The 20,609-nt window shown below is 39.8% G+C and overlaps 1 protein-coding gene across 4 annotated transcripts in view; it reads left to right on the top strand.

The window, feature by feature from the left end:
- Positions 1-20,609, top strand: part of galnt9 (polypeptide N-acetylgalactosaminyltransferase 9) — a 91,418-nt gene that overhangs the window by 46,149 nt on the left and 24,660 nt on the right. For all 4 annotated transcript variants that reach the window (XM_086031551.1, XM_086031550.1, XM_086031549.1 and 1 more), the window contains one exon: positions 8,095-8,212. In XM_086031551.1, coding sequence (XP_085887677.1) covers positions 8,095-8,212 — 118 coding nt within the window. The remainder of the gene's footprint in view (positions 1-8,094; positions 8,213-20,609) is intronic.

The following is a 20,609-nucleotide window of genomic DNA, read 5'->3' as shown; positions in this document are numbered from 1 at the left end:
AATAATCTCAGATCTACATATGGTGGAGGAACTACTATATGATTCATCATTCTACAGAATAGCTCTGCGCTGTGCGCTTAATAATAATAACAATAAAAAATCTGAGGAGGGCTGGCTGTGTGGAAACAGTAGTGACTTTAAATATTCCCATCATGCCATAGGGGTGTCCATATAACTTGTTTGTCCTCCACCAGATAATTCTCATCTGCGGGCTGTGAATTTTTTTTGCATTGAGTTCGATGTCAAACCAATATTTTTAAATTCTCTCGCATCATTTTTCTTTCATTGCATTAGTTGTTCACAACAGTACTATTTATTTGTTTCCACTTCTCGGAGGAGTACCCCATTGTCGGTCTTGGAGATTTGATCCAGCACCTTTGCCATGATTTCAGATTTCTTAAAGGGATTACTGCTACTAAATATGGTCAGTTGAATGTGTTTCTCAATGTAAATGAGGCTAGACATGCGCAAACGAGGCAGAACAGGTGGGGTTTATCAAGACTCATTTCTTACTGGTGTGCGTACGGCAGGTGTTCACCCGTTCGATGAATACAGATTTTTTTTGTACGTGCGCACATATTAAACTTCAGTCTTACAAACAAATTTAGAACCTGCTCTACACACTCTTTGATACATGAGGCCTCTGGTCACTTTAAATTGGCAGACACTTAGATAGCGGGATTCTCCTTATAAAGGATAGCCAATATTATGGCATTGTTATTTCTGACCAATGACCATGGCCCAGTACAGATGGAATACAGTGTGTTTTGCATCGGACCAGGCCACATGGTAGTTGGATCATCTGTTCTTAGTGCTCCTTCAGGAAATCCAAATTTTATAACCTCTTCGATTAACAAACCACACATCCATCCATTATCTGAACCCCTTCTCCTCACCAGGGTGTGGATGATGGTTTTGATTAATAAAGATTTTAAAACATATCTAGTAATATTATATTTTATGTTATTATAATATTTAGAGCAAATTAACAGTGTTTTTTTTATGAAGATATAGAGACCTTAGAATGAGTATTTTTTGCTTGGTATTGCATTTTTCATGCTTAATTGAGAAGCGTTTGTTTAATTTAAAATAATATACGATGGATGAGATAGTAGACTACTGTAATTAGTTTAAAACACTTTTGTACTTGAGCTAGACAATATGAAAAGTATTATTAGGGTTTCGAATGCGTACTACAGATGGTACAGAGACATCGCTACGTGTTTTGTCCTAGTGTATTTGCCGTAGTTAGCGAGAAAATTTGGGCCGACCTTCTGTGTATGCGCGACTTACATCGTGCAGGGTCACAGATAGTGTAACGACCAGAGCTGGGCACCTGACCCTTTTTTGCCGGTTTGGCCGCGACCCTCCACCCTTGACCTGGGTACCCTTCCGGCCGTGACCTGCCGCCCTTAAAAGTGTCCGTGATTGACGCCGCCGCGGGAGGGATGCGAACGTCAGAGGCTTTTTAAAGATCATTAGCTGGCTAATTTACTATTCAAACCCGCTGTAGACACACTTCAAAATGCGCCACTAGTACTTTATTACTTACCAAACTGCGTGTGATTACTTCCTTTGCGAGTAAGGTTGGTTTTGTCGTATTGTATAATTATTTGGGTCCAACAGACGGCCAGAAGTCGCAGTCAACAAGTTACTTATTTATTTTGCAGCAGGTTTGCTACGGCGTATTTCCGGAAGTAGGGAAGACGCCAGATGAAGTGCATGAACTCCACCTTGATGTGCGAGCGTCATTTTTGAGTCAGTGCTGCGCGCAGCTTCAATATACTCGTGGACACGAGCTGTTTTGAAACAAGTCGGGGGGCGTCGCTTCAAAAAGACAGCGATCGTGCCTGCTACAACCATAAAGGGACCAAGTTGACTAGACGATGCATTTAATTTCATTTCCAAACTAGTTTGCTTTGCAGCAGCAGCGTGCTGCATTCTCTCCTCCTCTCCGTGTGGGAAACATGTGACATAATGGACCAATCAGAGGAGCAACAATTCCTGATGTGTGCGTGGCATGTGTCGCAGACCTGTCGCCAACAGCACATTGAGTCGGTCATTTGAATCAATTCGGCAGTTGTGGCCCGCGCCGATAAAAAGAAGCCTTTCACCGAGTAGGCTGAGATGAAATTTGGCCACCTCACGACCAAGTCAAACGCATGAGGGCCGATTAGAGGGCCAGACTAAAATCTACTTCCGGCCATGCTTAGTCCAGCCATTTTTTAAAATTTGTCACCCCCCACCCCTCCGCCCCAAAAATGGGCATCTGGCCGGGCCGGAGGGTCCGACCGGTCCGGCCCAGGGACGGACTGCCCAGCTCTGGTCATGACAATGGCTAAAAGGGATAGATTTTGTTGTCATATTTCACAAACTCAATATGAATCAGAATGCAATGTTTACACTAGTGAAAGCGCATAGAGCATATTATTGCCAAGAATGTTTTTGCGGTTGACTTCCACTTTAAGAACTATTCCTAAAATCCAAACAGAGCTGGGGGAGAAAAGCACAAGCCCTAAAACAATAACTGATTTATTAAAAAAAAAAAACATGACTCTCTACAGGTTGGAGAATCTAGGGGACCAATCACCCCAGAGGACAGTTTACGGATACAGCGAATGAAGTAAAGCAGACAACTAAATAAATGGAGAGCGGCAAGGCCGAGGGGGCTGATGAGTTTTCAATTGAGATATACAAGGAATTTGCGAATATGTTACCACCAATATTTATGCAGTTGTGCAAGGACATTTTGGAACAACAGAAATTGCCACAAACCATGGGATGGATGGATGGATGGATGGATGGATGGATGGATGGATGGATGGATGGATGGATGGATAGATAGATAGATAGATAGATAGATAGATAGATGTGGCTTTTAAAACCCAATAAACCTTGTAAATGGTGACTGTAAAATTCTCTCAACAATAATAGCACAGGTATAGACAGGGTAATTCCAACAGCAATCAATCAAACGGGCTTCTGTCATGATCAATCTTGGTTGGTTTCGGTTTTAGGATTTAGTTTCATGTTTTCCTTGTTATCTTTGTGTCCCTTTGTCACTCTGTCTTGTTTGGTTACCTGTGCTTGTCATCCCAGTCCCGAATTTTAGCCAATCAGATCCCTCCAGCCCTTTGTGTCTTGTTCAAGTGTTCCTCGTTGTCTCGTCAATTTGTCTGTATTTAGTTCCCTGCTTTCTTTCAGTCCTTGTAGATTCATTGTCACACTGCTTTTGATGTGTCAATGTTAAGGCCAAGTCCTTTTTTGTAGTTTTAGTTTTTTTGATCCGAGTTATTTTGGGCTATTATCATTATTATTATTATTATTATTATTATTATTATTGCTAATATTATTAATATTATTATTATTATTATTATTATTATTATTATTATTATTATTATCCCAGTACCTTGTTTATGTTGTTTTGTTTTCTCAAATTCAATTATTCATTTTCTGCACTCCTGCCTCGCTTCCCTGCGTTTGGGTCCCTCTCCACGCCAACTCCTGACAGGTTTCATTCCAGGGAGACAGGCATTTTATCACATGCATAAATTATTCAATATCCTGAACACCCCACACATGCACAAGTGATGTGCATGGCCATTATTCAAAATGTTTCATTCAAAATATAACCCAATATCTTCACATATCGAGGAATTAAAGTTCCCCGTGTGCAAGGGAATTTGTAGAACAACTTTTTTAGTCATCTTTAGAACCAAGAAAATTAGAAATTCAAAATTTGGTAAATGGTGCATTTATTCATTTTGATAGCATGCTGCATTAATATAATTAGTGTAATTATTAAAAATGACAATGCTTCCTTTATTTATTTGAGTTTCATCAGAACATGAACATTTAAACATTTAGACCGTCTTCATTTATATGAAACAATTCTAATCATAGTGTAAGAAAATATGTATGCCTTGAGGTTCCTAGAGATGCTGCTGGGTGGTGATGACCCAATTATCTTTGTTATTATTGGGTGGCTAACATTATGTAATAAAACTAAGTCATTGGATTTACACATGAAAATAAGCAGTTTCCAGACTGGGTTCGTATTTAAAATCCAGTATTAATCAACATGCTACCAAAACCCACGTCAACGTTACCACACAACTGTAGTACACAGCTCTCAATCTTGTTTGTTACAGCTTCACTTTGTAAATGGTGGCAGTTTAGGAGACCTTTTCAAAGCTGTATATGTCATGATATGCGTGGAGGAAGACCCAAAAGCAGGAGGCAAAAAGCAAGTGCTGTCGAAAGTATTTAAATAAAAGAAAACAGAAAGGCCAAATATTCACTGGACTAATTCCAAAACAACAAGGCTCAAAAGGAAACTAAACACATACTAGTCCTTGACTTGATAACAGACAGCAGACCACCACAGGTCGACTGAATAACTTAACGAGAGACAGACAAAGGAACAAAAGGAATCATGAAACTACAGTCAAAAACCAAACTCAAAAGACAGACTATGACAGCATAGCAGGTATTTCTCTATAGCATATAACTTTTAACTTCTTTCTTCCACCTAGGTTACACGATGCGTGATTTGGCATAGAAGTGGATTCATACTCTTCTGCTATTCGCACCTTGACGTCATATTTAACTCACTTGAAAATAACCATGATCCACCGAGATCACATAACTTGGTTTATTCCTGTACATAGCTTTACCCAAGAAGTTTTCCCCGTTTACAGTCATACCATCTAGGAATCATTTATGCTAGGTTCACACCGCAGGCAAATGCAACCCAGATCGGATTGTTCGGACCTGTATCTGAGTTTTTTTTTTGAGTAACAATATTGACTTTATATTTGACCTGAATTTAATCCCACTTGAAACCTGAAGCATACAATGGACATTTATGGTGATAGGAGTAATTCAGTCACGTAGATCAATGCCTTTTTTACACATGGTAATGATGACGTCATCTTTAGTGACGGATAGACGGACCGGTCTTTCACCTAGGCGTACAGTGTCATTGCAGCCATTTTCCAAAATGAAAAAGTTAATTTTATTTCTCAGTAACGAGTATACTCGGCACCACATCTTGACAGAAAAAAACTGAAACGTAGAAATGTGTGCATGTTTATTAAAAAAGAAAAACTAAAATATCATATGGTCATAAGTATTCAAACCCTGATACATTTTATTGAGTAGAAGCACCCTTTTGAGCTAGTTGGGCCATGAGTCTTCTTGGGAATGATGCAACACATTTTTTCACACCTGGATTTGGGGATCCCCTGCCATTCTTCCTTACAGATCCTCTCCAGTTCTGTCAGGTTGGATGGTGAACGTTGGTGGACAGCCATTTTCAGGTCTCTCCATAGATGCTCAATCGGGTTTAGGCCAGGGCTCTGGCTGGGCCAGTCAAGAATGGTTACAAAGTTGTTCTGAACTCTTTTGTTATTTTAGCTATGTGCTTCGGGTCATTGTGCTCTTGAAAGGTGAACCTTTGGCCCAGTCCGAGGTCCTGAGCACTCTGGAAGAGGTTTTCCTCCAGGATATCTCTGTACTTGGCCGCATTCATCTTTCCTTCAATTGCAACCGGTCATGCTGTCCCTGCAGCTGAAAAACACCCCCACAACATGATGCTCCTACCACCATGTTTCGCTGTAGGGATTGTATTGGGCAGGTGATGAGCAATGCCTGGTTTTCTCCACACATACCACTTAGAGTTAACACCAAAAAGTTAAATCTTGGTCTCATCAGACCAGAGAATCGTATTTCTCATAGTTTGGGAGTCCTTCATGTGGTTTTTGGCAAACTCTATGTGGGATTTCTTGTGTCTTGCACTAAGGAGAGGCTTCCGTCAGGCCACTCTGCCATAAAGCCCTGACAGGTAGAGGGCTGGTGGATAGTTGACTTAATGGAACTTTCTCCCATCTGCCTACTGCATCTCTGGAGCTCAGCCACAGTTATCTTTGGGTTCTTCTTTACCTCTCTCACCAAGGCTCTTCTCCCATAATTGCTCAGTTTGGCTGGACCGCCAGGTGTAGGAAGAGTTGTGGTCATCCCAAGCTTCTTCCATTTGAGGATTATGGAGGGCACTGTGTTCTTAGGAACCTTGAGTGCTGCAGAAATTCTTCTGTAACCTTGGCCGGATCTGTGCCTTGCCACAATATCTGTCTCTGATCTTTGTCTCTGTCCTTGGGCAGCTCCTTCGACCTCATGATTCTCATTTTCTCTGACATGCACTGTGAGCTGTAAGGTCTTTACTAATCAAGTTCAATCAGTTTAATTAAACACAGCTGGACTCCAATAAAGAAGCAGAACCATCTCAAGGAGGATCAGAAGAAATGGCCGGCATGTGCATTAAATATGAAGGTCGCTGCAAAAGGGTCTGGATACTTTGATCATATAATATATTTTTCTTTTTTCATAAATTTGCAAAAAAATCGACATTTCTGTTATTTTCTGTCAAGATGGGGTGCTGAGTGTACGTGAATGAGAAATAAAATGAACTTTTTTTAATTTGGCAATCTGAATACTTTCTGTACCCACTGTGTGTGTAGGACACATGTTCTGGTCATGCACCTCCCTCAATAACTATTGGAAATGGACAGACATTTGTTGTATTTCCCAAATCTACTTTCAGACTATAGCATCTGACTGTTAGACAACTATCTTTGGTGTACCACCCCAGGCTGAAACATCTCAAATTTACAAATGCCAGAGCATTTGCTTCACTGCTTTCACGCAGACTCATACTTTTTTAATTAGAAATTAAATTCAACCCCGTCTGCAGTGGTTGAGGGATGTACTTATCTTTTCTACCTTCAAAGAAATTGAGAGAGAAGATATGTAAATTTTCATTTAAGAGCCTTGGGGAATAGATAGATACATTTATTTCCATGTGTATGTTTGTAAGCTGCATGTTTGTTGATTAATAAACTGAAAAAAAAAGTTTAAAATTGGCGGACAAAATGTTTGCGGAGAGATAAGAGTTCATTTTGCTGTGACCATTATGTTGTTCAAAAGTAAAGTTACTGAGCTCATCTCAGGAGGCCATGCAAGCCACTGTATTGATGGTAACACATTTATCTGTGTAATTTATGTGTATTGTTTGTCAAATTTCAGCCTGGTCTTAATTTGTTTTCTTTTTTGATGAGCATTTTGCATCTTCTGTTTACTCTTTATTTTGGTTAATGAAGTCTCGTAGTAGTGATACCTTCACCCGTACCCTCTGGAAATTGTTGCAGACGTCATTAACAGTTCTTTGGGCCTTGTTTCCAGCTCTCAATATGCTTCTGCCATTATCTGCTGCTGTTCTCCGACCGCTGTTACTCTGTACATCACTGGTTTCTTTCTTCTGCAGGACACTCAAAAACACCGGTCACCAGTGTGGTGCCCGCAGGCATAACATTGCCCCCCAAGGGCATTGTTTTTTGTTTTGTTTTTTGGGGTAATTTTTCACATTTGAAAATGTGATCACTGTTTGAGATTCATCAAAAAGGTGTTGCGCATTGATTTTTTTTTTCTTATTTAATTTTCTTGAACTCATTGACATTATCAATGTTCTCATGTACATGAATGTCATTATTTAGGAATGATAATATACATTAGAGTAATAACATTATTAAAGATGCACAATTTGAGCACATTTCTTATTTCAGAGGTGTGTCACTAACTGGTAGCCTGATCGCAGTACTCAAGAAGTAGCTCTTAGATTCAACAAGGTTGGTGAGCCCTGTTTTAATTGGTTGTACAGTATTGGCTATGGCCAATACTTCTTCACTGTCTCTTAAGTGAATTCTTTCTTAACATCACAATTGCTTGTTTTTACCTATGGTCAGCTCTGTTCTGAACTAAAGGAGCGCATAGACATTTAGTGGTATTTATTGATTGAATAATCTGTTAAAACAAATGGGTAAAAAATAAAACCACACCTATTAGTCACATGTTCCAATGTCATGGCTCAAATGAAAAATGATTGGATTCAAGCAAAAATGTCCTAATCTCGTTTAAAGGCTACAGGAAAACAAAATGAATCAACCTCACCGTTCCAGTGGTTTTGAAGGGAAGTGTAGGAAAACAGAACCCACTGTCTGATAATTTGAGTATAATCATGCTGTTATCTTTGTCTTCCAGAACACCAGCAATGATTGGCTGCTCCTTTGTGGTAGATCGTGAATATTTTGGAGAGATTGGTCTGCTGGATCCTGGTATGGAGGTCTATGGAGGAGAGAACATCGAGCTTGGCATGAGGGTAATGTCTGATTCACATGAAAGCTAAATTTTCCTGAATTCACTTTGGGACTAGGTTTTGGAGAATAACAGGACAATCTTTACAGTTGAATGGAGTAAAAAGGATAAAACAGAAAAAAGAGTTGCTTAAGGAATCTCTGTAAAGGGAAGTGTTTTATTGACAGTTGAAAGTAACGCGCGGAAAGGCCCCCCTTTTGAGTCACGACACTGTGCGTCGCCATCACAGTGACTTATTAAAATGCCGGAGCAACTCTGTTTGCTCATTCATGTAAACGGGTTATTCAGAATGTTTCACAAATCTGAATTTTGTCCTTCAACCGAATATGGACTGCATGTAAACATAGTCATTATGGTGCTGGGGACAAAAGAAAAGAGGAAGAGGCACAGGCGTTGTAAAGTCGAAACATCGTAGGTCTTGTACGTCATAATTCAAGGACTTCCTGTATAAAAAAAAGGCATCAACAGAAACCATGATTGAAATAGGCAGTTAGAATTTCTGAAATTGAAGTGCATATGGAAAATTCATTTTATGCAAATTTACAGCCAACCCAAAGGTTCTATTGCTGCTGCTTGGAGTTGAATTTAATGCTTCATGTGAGCCAAAGACTTGAAGAATTCATTTGCTGGTTTGCTGATTAAAATCATAAAAATGTTCCAAGCCAAGTGGAACCATTTTGGCTCTAATTGCTCACCTAAGCTTGTCACATGAGGAGGAGATAATCTTCACCATCCCTTGTTTCCAAATCTTAAAATGTCATCCATATGTGCTCTCAAGTACCAGACACCTTTGAAAAATCACTTGAATGAGAGTTGGTGCATGGTCCGCTCCACTCCTCTGCAGCTTCAGTCAAACCAGTGATGTTTATGGTGGTTGATTACCATTTCATGAAACATCACTACTACGCATAAAGTGGAGGTTTCCCTACAACAATAATACCATCAACAACAACGATAAAATTCTCCAGCTTCACGTGTCTTTCTGATCGTTAGTGTGCCGTTATCACAGTCATAATTCAATGTGATGCATTATTTGCTAACCACTAGGGACCCCTGTGGTTATCATTTTTTCTCATTCAATCGAGACACTTTTATGTACCTGACTAACTGTGCATATAAATTAGGTGGGAGATCAATTCAGCTACGAAAGCTAAATTAAGTTAGACTAACCTTATTGAACTGTGTGATATGCTACTTTTTTTTTGTAAACACAAGCAACTCTGTAATTTATTACACATGAATATGCCCATTTATTGTCCAGATTTGATTAATGTAACAAAATGCAATTCCTACCTTTTCATGTGACTGTGTGTTGTAATAAAATGAAACACACACGCTGACATTTTAGTTTGTAATGTACAAGCTAGAATAGCTCTACGGGCATCAATTTGATTCAGCTGTTCATATGGCAGCAAATGCACAGGTGCATAGCTTCACCACGGAAACATGGATGTCTCAAGCAACTCATTGCGTTATCAACTGAGGCGAGGTGCCATTTGGAATCGGATTGATCGACAAGAACAAGTTAAGCAATTAGCCAGAGTAGCTCGTAATAACCAAGTCCGCGCAAACAATATGTGACTGCAGGGGACTGATGAAAGACTGGGTCCATACAGAAGGGTTACAAGGTATTTATAATTCATCGTGAGATGCCGCTTCTGTTGCTTGTTGTTTTATAAACGGCTCCAGGAAAGAAGGCACTGGCCTCTTTGTGAATAAACAGGATTGTCCTATGTTGTTTCTAGCTGAAAAGTCAAATACAGATCAAATATGAAATACTTAACACTAAACTGCGAAATCCATCCGATTTTAATCCATCTCAGGGGATGGCCATTTTGCCATTTACGGGCGACTGAAAATTACATGGGCGGCACGGTGATCGACTGGTTAGCACGTCCGCCTCACAGTGCAGACGTCGTGGGTTCGAATCCGGCCCCGGCCTTCCTGTGTAGAGTTTGCATGTTCTCTCCGTGCTTGCGTGGGTTTCATGGTAGGTTAATTGGACACTTAAATTTCCCATAGGTGTGATTGGGAGTGTGGATGTTTGTTTGTCTCTGTGTGCCCTGCGATTGGCTGGAAACCAATTCAGGCCTACTGCCCAAAAACTGCTGGGATAGGCCCCAGCACTCCCCGCGACACTTGTGAGGACAAGCGGTATAGATAATAGATGGATGTATGGATTTTTATCATTATTCATAATTCCACCTTTTTACCTGGATTTGCCTTGAGCCGTACGTTCCTTATATATAGCTAGTGTGGCGAATGGAGATAATTAAAGTCGAACACTTCTAATGGCAAGAGAGGCAAGGGGCATAATTACACTTCTTTTGGTCCCTTGCATCCCTGGCACTGCTTTTACATTTCGAATGAATGAGTGCAGTACATATTTCATTTTCCAGAAAAGAGCCAATGATATGCTTGACATGTTTATTGGGTTTACAGTATACTATTTGTTTTTAATAATAAAAAAAAAAAACGTTGTGATATCATGGTCTTCTCTGTGCTCAGCTGCTATATAAACAAATATGTATGTGTTTGTGTGTATGTATATTGCAATTAGAGTTATGGATTAAGGGACAATATAAGGTTTATTCATGTCTGTTTTAGTCATGCTCAATCAGGACTGCTGATGATATCCAGTAGCTCTGGCCTTGAACTCGTACAGTCTGCAGCCTCCTGCAGCAAGAACGGAGACCTTGTGAAGGACAAAAGTGTTGCTCTGAGGTGGCAATAAGCCATCTGTGGACACCAGACACTCTGGCAGCTTCTAAATCACCAGCATGTCCGACCACATCAAGAAGCAAATGATAGTGGGCACTGACCATATGCGAGTCACTTCCAACAAGAGGCACATTAAAAAAGATGATTAATCTTTGGCTATGGACAAATTCCTCTATTACATTGACTTAAGAGGTAAGAGACTCAGAGACACAAACAATTAATGGATGCATGTCATACATTTACCCTGTAATTGTTGATGTGAGCAATGCTGAGTATACTGCATCATTAATAGACCTTTTCACACAGTAAAGACATTCTGTGCAAAATTCCTCTGCTGTAATACTGTACTCCCCTATTGTCATGTCTTATGGTCTAAAGACGGTCAGTATAAAAGACCACTTAATGGTTTTATTATTTCAAGCTTTATCTGGACATAGGCCTTAATTACATCCAGTTGAGGTCTTGGATCTTCTTTCAAGAATCATGATCCTCAATTGATTCTTTTTCTCACCATGCAGCTTGAACAGCACCATGGGTGGAACCATCTGCCCTCCACTGATGTAGGGGCAGTAGCATTAGATATTGATCCAGCCTTTGTCTTTTTCAAAGCCTGCATTATTTAGAGGCCGGATCAATCTTTTCAAGCTTAATGGACTCAGTTTTAGTTACACTATTGTTCATTATTGTATGTTTGAGCTCACATCTGTATCAGGGAAGTAATGCCAGTGATAATAGATGTAGCCATAAAAGTTGTCCAGGCAAGAATCATGTGATATTGTTTCCTCAGAATTTAATGATGCTGTTTGAACAGCTGAATTCCACCAGTCATTGGGCACCCAATTAAGTACACCGACACAATATAATTGTTATATGAGAACTAAATAAAATTTCATGCAAAGATAATGAAGACGACAGTGGTCATTTCAAAACTGTTAAATTATAGTTTTACAATATGTTTGTATTGTTCTGTAATTTCCAGTTCTACCGAACTGTTGTGCCTCATACACTGAGGCCGACATAATTTGGAATCGAATAATTAGAAAAAAAAAATCTAATGTAAAAAGCGCACCTCCCTCTTTCGTCCTCAAATACTGAGGCCGACGTAATTTGGAATTTAATAATTTGTAAAAAAGAGCACCTCCCTGTGGGGTCGCCATAAATTTAGACCCTTGTTGTGAGCCAGAAAGATCAAGATGCTGCTGTGGAGATAGCCCATGTGACTATGTGTGACCCTACGGCCATAATGAAATCAACTAAGTGTGCCAAGAGAGTCATAGAAAAGGGAGGCCAAGCAAGAGAAAGGTCACAGCAAGATAACGCCCCGGCTCAAGTCACCTATCTAAACATATACGCCAAAGAGACCTAGTCTAACAACCCCATCTGAGTGACCTTTGAAACGCAAAGGCACTCAGAAATGGGGGGATGTGAATTTGACGGTGTTGTGATATAGGATCGTGCCTCATTATTCAAGTACGTGTCCACTTTGTGGTTGCTACAGGCCCCATCAACTCAATAAAGTGCCTTGTACTGTCAGGATTCATGGGCGGGGAGTAGCGGACCCAAATCCAAGAAGGGGAAAGGCAAGTTAGCGATCAAAAATGTTTATTTGAATGTCCAGTGAAGCGTAGTTCCGGCAAGGTGGCAAGCAGGCCACAGGTGTGGGGCTCAAGCAGGTAAGCAGGCAGGCAGGGTTAACAAGAACGATGATGGCAATGAGTAATCTGTGGTCAGAGAAAAGATAACTAAATACACACTTGTATACACAAGGTGGAGCTCAGTGCTAGGTATTAGATAGCTACAAACTTCTTGTAGAGCGTAGACAGTCTGGCGATGTATTGGCGGCCCAGAGCACCTCAAGGAGTGGCAGTCATTAGGTAGATTGGACTCAGCTGCCGACAACACCAAACCTGCAAAGCCTCCAAAACACACGCGCGCACACCCCAACACACACACACCTCAGGGTGCTGAGGCAGCACACCTCACACGTAAAAAGATAAAGTATAGTTTGGTTCAATTTCGTTTTGGAGAAACTCATTCAAACCTCAAGAATTCAGCTGTTTTTGGCACATCTTGGAGGCCGGCTCCGCAACTGGGAGCTTTCACACACGTCGCAAATGTATTTCCAGTTCTTAAGCCACACAGCTACGCCTACGTAAATATTGGTTAGTCATCTCTGTCAGCTGCAAGGTCACGCAGCGTCACCAAGGAACTGGATTCAACAAAGACACACACAAAAAATCTGAGTACAGTGTACACTGAGAATCAGTAGAGGGGACCTGGCTTTGTTCTAACTGCTCGGTGCCCCTCAGAGTGCTAGCTGGGGGGCTGCGAGGTTGCCGGGCATCACATGAAAGAGGAAACATTTTCCCAAATGCATTGTAGCTGGACACAATTTCTGCCGATGGCCCACTGAATTATAAGGAGCCAGCACAATGAAGAGATGGGGTGGCCACAAGATGCCCACATATGGGGAACGCCAACATTCTGGGATGTATTTAAAAAATTTGCATTTGGATTATAGCATTGGCCCTTTAAATTCATATTTGAAGTTATTAGTACAGTATTAGTTTTGTGAAGTAAGAGTTTCCCATTCATGTCCATGTACTGTATTGCAGGTTGTAAGATTGTGCAGCTTTAGATAATGATTCGCCTGGCCAGCTTCTCCTTTGCTTGTAACTTATTTTTTACATCTTTTTTTTTTGTATTGTGTATGAATTAGTTTTGGATCAAGTTGAATGCAAAAGGTATGATGTAAATATTCCCAAAATTTTCATAGTCAAGGTGTCATACTGTATATTAGGAAAGTTACTCAGTGGGAAAAAATATTTTCCTGGTGGATTAAAGAAACACTACTGATATCCTGGAATGAATGATAAAAGTTACGACACGCGACTATCACTGATCTCAGTCTCAATGTTTAAAGTTGCAGGAACTGGACAATTTGCCTTTCTGATCCAGGCTCCGAATATATTCTCATTTTGAAAGATCTGTTTGTGTTTATTTATCTTATACCCATATTTTATTTATACTATAAAACACTTGTGAGGTGTTTGACATTTGTGAAAAATTTTGTTGTTCCCATTAGTGTTGCACAGGATACTGGTACCAGTACCGTACCGTGATTTTTCTGCGTGTAAAATACTCTCAACGACATTTTTTTTAGCACCGGTATTTAAAAAAAAAAAGGAAAAGTACACATAGCTCACCAACTCTTTCTTAAAGGCAATTTTACATGCACGTGAAGGTGCCTGTCTACCGACGTGTGAAACGCCTTAAGCCTCATTCTGTGTGTGGGCAAGAGGAAGATGGCCTCAAGCAGGAAAGCACTGGCTGCCCCTCTGCTCCTCCTTGAAAGGCATGACGCGAGAAGTGTCATATTGAACTTTTTTGCTTCCATGGCCCGCAGCCATGGCAAGCCGACCAACATGACAAAGCCCGTCTGTACGATTTTTTTACCGTGGCTCGAGGTGGGAACACGTCCAATCTGGCCAAGCACCTCGCTGACCGCCATCCAGAGTTATACCAACAGTTTAAAGAGCGACAGGTTGTGATGCATTTCTCACGCTTCCCTCAAAAATAAGTAGAGTGTGAATTATTTTGTTCACAATTCGTATAATTTGATGAGGCATTCAACTAGCTGGGAGCGGACCAGAGAAGACTAGACACACATACACACACACCTACATGCACACACCCGCACACAAGCAACATTATGTTGAGTCGTTATCAATGAAATGAACATATTCGCTTGACCGTAACGGTGCAAATGTATTGTCAATATCAGCAATGAATGACATGAAATACAGTCAAATAGGTCAAGAATATGGCATGCAATTTAAAATCTTACAGTGAATAAATATATATACATATGTCCATACATTGACATTCTGTATTCGTCTCTGTCCTGTGAAAAACACTGATCTCCAATTTTGGAAACTTTTTAAATTTTCACATTAATGTGATGCCTGTGACGCGGAAACATCCATCCATCCATTATCGATACCGCTTATCTTCACAAGGGTCGTGGGGCATGCTGGAGCCTATCCCAGCTGTCTTCGGGCAGTAGGCGAGGGACACCCTGGATTGGTTGCCAGCCAATCGCAGGGCACACAAAGACAAACATCCGCACTCACAATCACACCTAGGGGCAATTTAGAGAGTCCAATCAACTTACCATGCATGTTTTTGGAATGTGGGAGGAAACCGGAATACCCGGGATCGAACTCACGACCTCTGAACTGTGAGGCAGGCGTGCTAACCAGTCATCCACCGTAACGCGGAAACATGATTCAGGTAAAAATAAGAAAATGATAAAAGATGGAGATTCACATGACAGCGATGATATATACTGTGCTTAAATTAACATATACTGTACATGCAGGCATTGATCCCAGTATTTTAAAAAATGTCGTTCTTAACCCTTTCATGCATGGTTCTTAACCCTTTCATGCATGGTGGTCACTGCATAAATAAATAGGAACTAGTTTTCTTTTTTTCCAACTTTATTGATTGAACTTTTTTTTTTCAAAAAATACCCAACATATAGTGAATTTGGAATACTCAAGTCATATTTTAGAGGATATAACTGTATGTTTGTCCACCAACCCACCCTCATCCCAACCCAAAGGCCATATAACCACACACACAAGCACACACATTGTTGTCAACAAATTAGGTATAATTCCCCAGGAGGGGAGTAAAGGGGGAAAAAACATATCAAAAATGATAATTGTAATGACTGTGATTGAAAAATAAATAAAGGTAACTAAAAAAAAAAAAAAGAATTATGCACATTATTCATCCTCCAAGTCAAAAGGAATATTCAAACACTCGATATATTGAACAAAAGAATGGGAACTAGTTATCTTAATTTATGTTTAATTTTAGTTTAATTTAGTCAAATTTTATGTAGTCTATAAAATATAAATAATCAAGTAAAGAAATAACTGTGTAATATAATATCACTCTCCCACATGTATGCAAATGTTTGTGTTTAAAAATGTTTAAAGTGTTATTTTATTATCAAGCATATCCTAATATTTTGAATTAATAACACATTTAAAAAAAATTGAAGTTCTTTTGTCATAATTTTGCTGCTCTTGCTGATTTTAGATTTTTATCAAGGTGCTTATGCAGATATAGTATCAAAGTCAAAATGTTGGTATCGTGACAACACTAGCTCGCCATACATCACTGTCACTGATTAAGCTTCAAGGCTAATGGTAATTAGACAGACCTTGTCAGCTCGCCTTTTATTAATGTAACACACACACGCGCGCGCACACGCATTTCATTATAGCCTCTGCCAAGGTACCCCCACTTAAACGTGCTGTGCAAGGGGACGTCCTCTCTGCAGGCATTATGATCACCATCAATAGAGTTACTTTTACGAAACCCAGCTAGACTGGCCCACCCCATACTGTCTCCTTTATTACTCAATGTACTCCCTTGAAGCATTACTTCACTAGATGATATGATTAGCACTGTCAGATGTCTTTGACCCAGGCTGAAAATGGAGAATGACCTCACCAGGCAGAAGGTATGTGAAGGGTACTTGTTGCTGCATCAAATTAAAAATCAAGACTGGGCAGCAAACTGAATTGGATTATCTTCCGTCAAGCACTGGACCTTTGTGCGAAGATTCAGATTTACCAACAACATGCCTCATAGATAATATGAGTGAATGAACCAGCTACTGTATTTCTTACGGGAATATAAGTATTTAAGAACCGGAAGGGATTGATCATAACAAGGGGATTATGCTGACTCCCAGTAATTAGGTCATTTGAAACATTACTCATTATCACCAAAATCCCAATTGAGTGATTCTGCTTTGCTGCATTTGTATCCACTGCTCCCGCAAGATGGGTTAAAAAGGCAGAAAACAATTTGTTAATGTGACCAAGGAAGACTCTTTACCCATTAATGTATGTATAACTCCATCCTGAATGCCCAGCCTATATGTCTGTCTGGATGTCTCCCTCTCTCTTTGTGAAGAGTTCCCTAAAGGGAAAGTCAACGCAACCATTTTTTTTCAAGAATATATTCTATGCAAGCCCACTAGTTGAAACAAGGCATTCTGGTAAATATTGCATTTGTGGAATAAGTGTTAATCCACCCCTTTTTAGCCATCTCCGGGGCAGCCATTTTGTCTTCTGTCGACTGAAAATGACATCACAACTGCTCACAACAACCAATCACAGCTCAGATTGATAAAACAGGTCAGCCGTGAAAATGTATTAGAATGCCGTGTTTCAACTAGTGGGCCTGCTGGGAAGATATTCTTGAAAAAAATATGTTTGGGTTGACTTCTGCTTTAACTTTTTTGTAAAGTTCTTCTACAAGGGCCAGTCCCCTCCTACGATCCCTTCCCTGTCAACCGTCTAGCTGCTTTCAACCAGTTTGAGTTTGTGTCTCTTTCTTGTTTACAGAAGACTGTGGGTCACTTGAACCCCTCGGGTTCTCCCGATGATTCTGTCCCGCTGTGTTTATTTAATTCACATTCAGTAATGGATATTCTTCACCACATTGCTGAACTTTCTTGATGATATAAAAGCCTGGCTGTCTCTGAACTTTTTAAGTTGGAATGACAAAACAGAGATGATGGTTTTTGGTAATACCGCTAGGAACATCAGGATGGATTTCGGTCCCTTGGGCACTCTAACCAATCTAACCATTTCTAATCTTGTTGTCAAGTTGAATTTTGATCTGATCTCTGATAGCCATGCCAGGGGAGTTGTTAAGTTCAGCGTTTACCGCTTAAGGCAGATGTCCAAAGTCAAACCAATCATTTGAAGGCAGCACTTTAAGCCATTGAGGGGACCGAAGGATGTGTCCAATATTAGAATCAGGCTGGTAATTACTGACTCTAGATGGATGGCTTTGTATTAGCTAATATGTTAGCCATAATATTGACCAGACGGTAATTGCATTACACATTTACGGTCATCACAACAGCTAAATGTCTTTACACATAAGCAGTCATATAACAATCAATAGTAAGGGAAGAAAGAAAACACACACGCGCGCACACACGAACAGGCATTCACATAAGTGCACGCATACAACTTTTATTCACCTTCATTGTACTGCTTCTTTCATGACCGACATTTGTACCTTTTCATTATATTTATTTACCCACCTTTCTGTTTCTTGTCATCTTCTCTGTGTATGGTGTTGTCTTTATTGCTTTGTAGAGCACTGTGCTTGCTTTTAAAGTGCTTCAATAAAGTCGGATTATATTGAATTCCATGTATGGCAAATGTTAAAATGAGAAAATGTGGTTTGAACCTATAACAAACAATGTCTATTGATGCACATTCAACCAGAGTCAAGTCAGCCAAATTCAGCCACATTTTATTATGTTCTTCGACAACCTTTTAAATTCATTTTAGAACAATTTTTACTCTTTGCTATTTCTTGATTTATTGACATTTTTTCAGCCGAATGACTTGATTGGTCTACAGAAGTGAAGTACAACCAATCACTGGGCCATGATTGCTTGAAGTTGTCATTTTCAGTTGACAGCAAGTAGCAAAATGGCCGCCCACTGAGATGTGCAAAAACTGGTGGATTTCACTGCTTAACTCATATTCCACAAACGCAATATTAATCAGAATGCTGTGTTTCGACTAGTGGGGCTGCATAGAACTTATTCTTGTAAATATTTTTTGGGGGATTGACGTCTTGGGTTGCACAGACGGCAAAACGGTTGGGTTGCACTGACGGCAAAACTATTCTTCACTACGTCTAGGTGCGACATGCCATTTTGACCGAGCTACCAGGACCAGGACAACTGTTTGGTTATCGGACCAGGTTGCAAGTTATTCAACAGAATCACCAATTACGTGTAAAATGTGATGTTGTAATGAGGCTGGTGACGCAACTAAATCCACAAGGTACACGGCAGAACGCGCAGGAGGTTTATAAGGTTTATAATATGTATTAAATCAATATATAATCAACATAGAAACCATGTACAGTACATCTCCAGTATCCATATTTAAAAAAAAAATATTAATAAGGTGTGTTGACATGATGAGGAGCAAAAACCACTATTATCCATTTTTAGGACTCCCAACTTATTTTCTTCCTCGACTGTGCAGGAAAGAATGTTGCTAAGAGGCTTTGAGGACTGCAGTTGGCATTGGCACTATTTATTTAAAAAAAAATAAGAATAGTTGCTAGAAAGGTTGGAATTTAGGGAATTGGATTTAAGTTGGCAACACTGAAGACAAGTTGCTGCTCTTCTTCGCTTGTACTGCTGACACGCAATCACGCATACATATTAAAATGAAAGCAGCTCACCTGTTTTCTGAAGCTGAGCCATGATTGGTCGTCATCTGAGCCCTGAGACACTGTGATGTCATTTTCAGTCGACAGAAGTTATTTGTTTATTGTTTATTGTTTGAGGTTGAATTTATGTAACCCAAGTAATAAATAGTCATATGTTCTCATACCTACTGTTGCTGATGATTGTTTGATTGTTTTGGAATAGTATCACTTGATCAAGTCCCTTCTAACATTTCATACTAAAAAATAAATAAACACATGTATCAGTACTGCTGATATCAGACCGATATCTGGATTGGAAAGTACTCGTGGCTGCAATCTTGGTATCGTATAGGAAGTGAAAAGGTTGTATCGGGACAGCCCTTCATTATTGTTTATTAATTGATTATTATTGTTGTTTATTTGGGCGGCACGGTGGTCGACTGGTTAGCACGTCCGCCTCACAGTTCAGAGGTCGTGGGTTCGATCCCGGCTCTGGCCTCCCTGTGTGGAGTTTGCATGTTCTCCCCGTGCCTGCGTGGGTTTTCTCCGGGCACTCCGGTTTCCTCCCACATTCCAAAAACATGCATGGTAAGTTGATTGGACACTCCAAATTGGCCCTAGGTGTGATTGTGAGTGCGGATGTTTGTCTCTGTGTGCCCTGCGATTGGCTGGCAACCAGTTCAGGGTGTCCCCCGCCTACTGCCCAAAGACAGCTGGGATAGGCTCCAGCACGCCCCGCGACCCTTGTGAGGAGAAGCGGTACAGATAATGGATGGATGGATGGATGTTGTTTATTTGGGGATGTTTGATAATCAAACAAAACCAAACCTTTCATGGAGGACTGCAAAAACCAGAGAACATTTGCTTTTGATAGGATGAAATCAGATCATTTAGCCAATTTTAAGTTAAAGGTTTCTAAATGATTAATTTAAAAAAAAAATTGTTGATTAATTTGATAAACAATTAGTTGTGGATTTGTTAATTGTGAAACCTTTAGTGTTTTTATTCAACACTTCTAAATAAATCTAAAATGTTTCATATATTTTTGTTGGACACCTGTATATCTTGATGAAAATACAAAGATCCAAGGTAAAACCCAAAATAACCAAACATTCACCCATCAATTCATCCATTTTCTATACTGATTTATAAGCAAACATGTACAGTCCCTGACAGACGTCTTGTTGCTTATTCATTTTGTAGAAACAACATCTTATAACCTGACTTTTAATTAATCCGTTGGTTTTAGAATGTCTCATATAAAAGATCAATCCCTCCCAGATTATGTTTAATATACAAAAATAAATTTGCTTCATTGCAGAAAGATTGATCATTTAATGAACACAGAAAGGTCAGATTTTGGCAAAACAAACATTTTGTCGCCTACAGAAAGTCATGTGAAAATT

The sequence above is a fragment of the Filicampus tigris genome, chromosome 5, assembly GCF_054856515.1.
Source record: "Filicampus tigris isolate MCC_2025a chromosome 5, RoL_Ftig_1.0, whole genome shotgun sequence".
Classification (NCBI taxonomy): domain Eukaryota; kingdom Metazoa; phylum Chordata; class Actinopteri; order Syngnathiformes; family Syngnathidae; genus Filicampus; species Filicampus tigris.
Note: the sequence above shows the minus strand (reverse complement) of the source record. Positions and strands in the feature narration are given on the sequence as shown.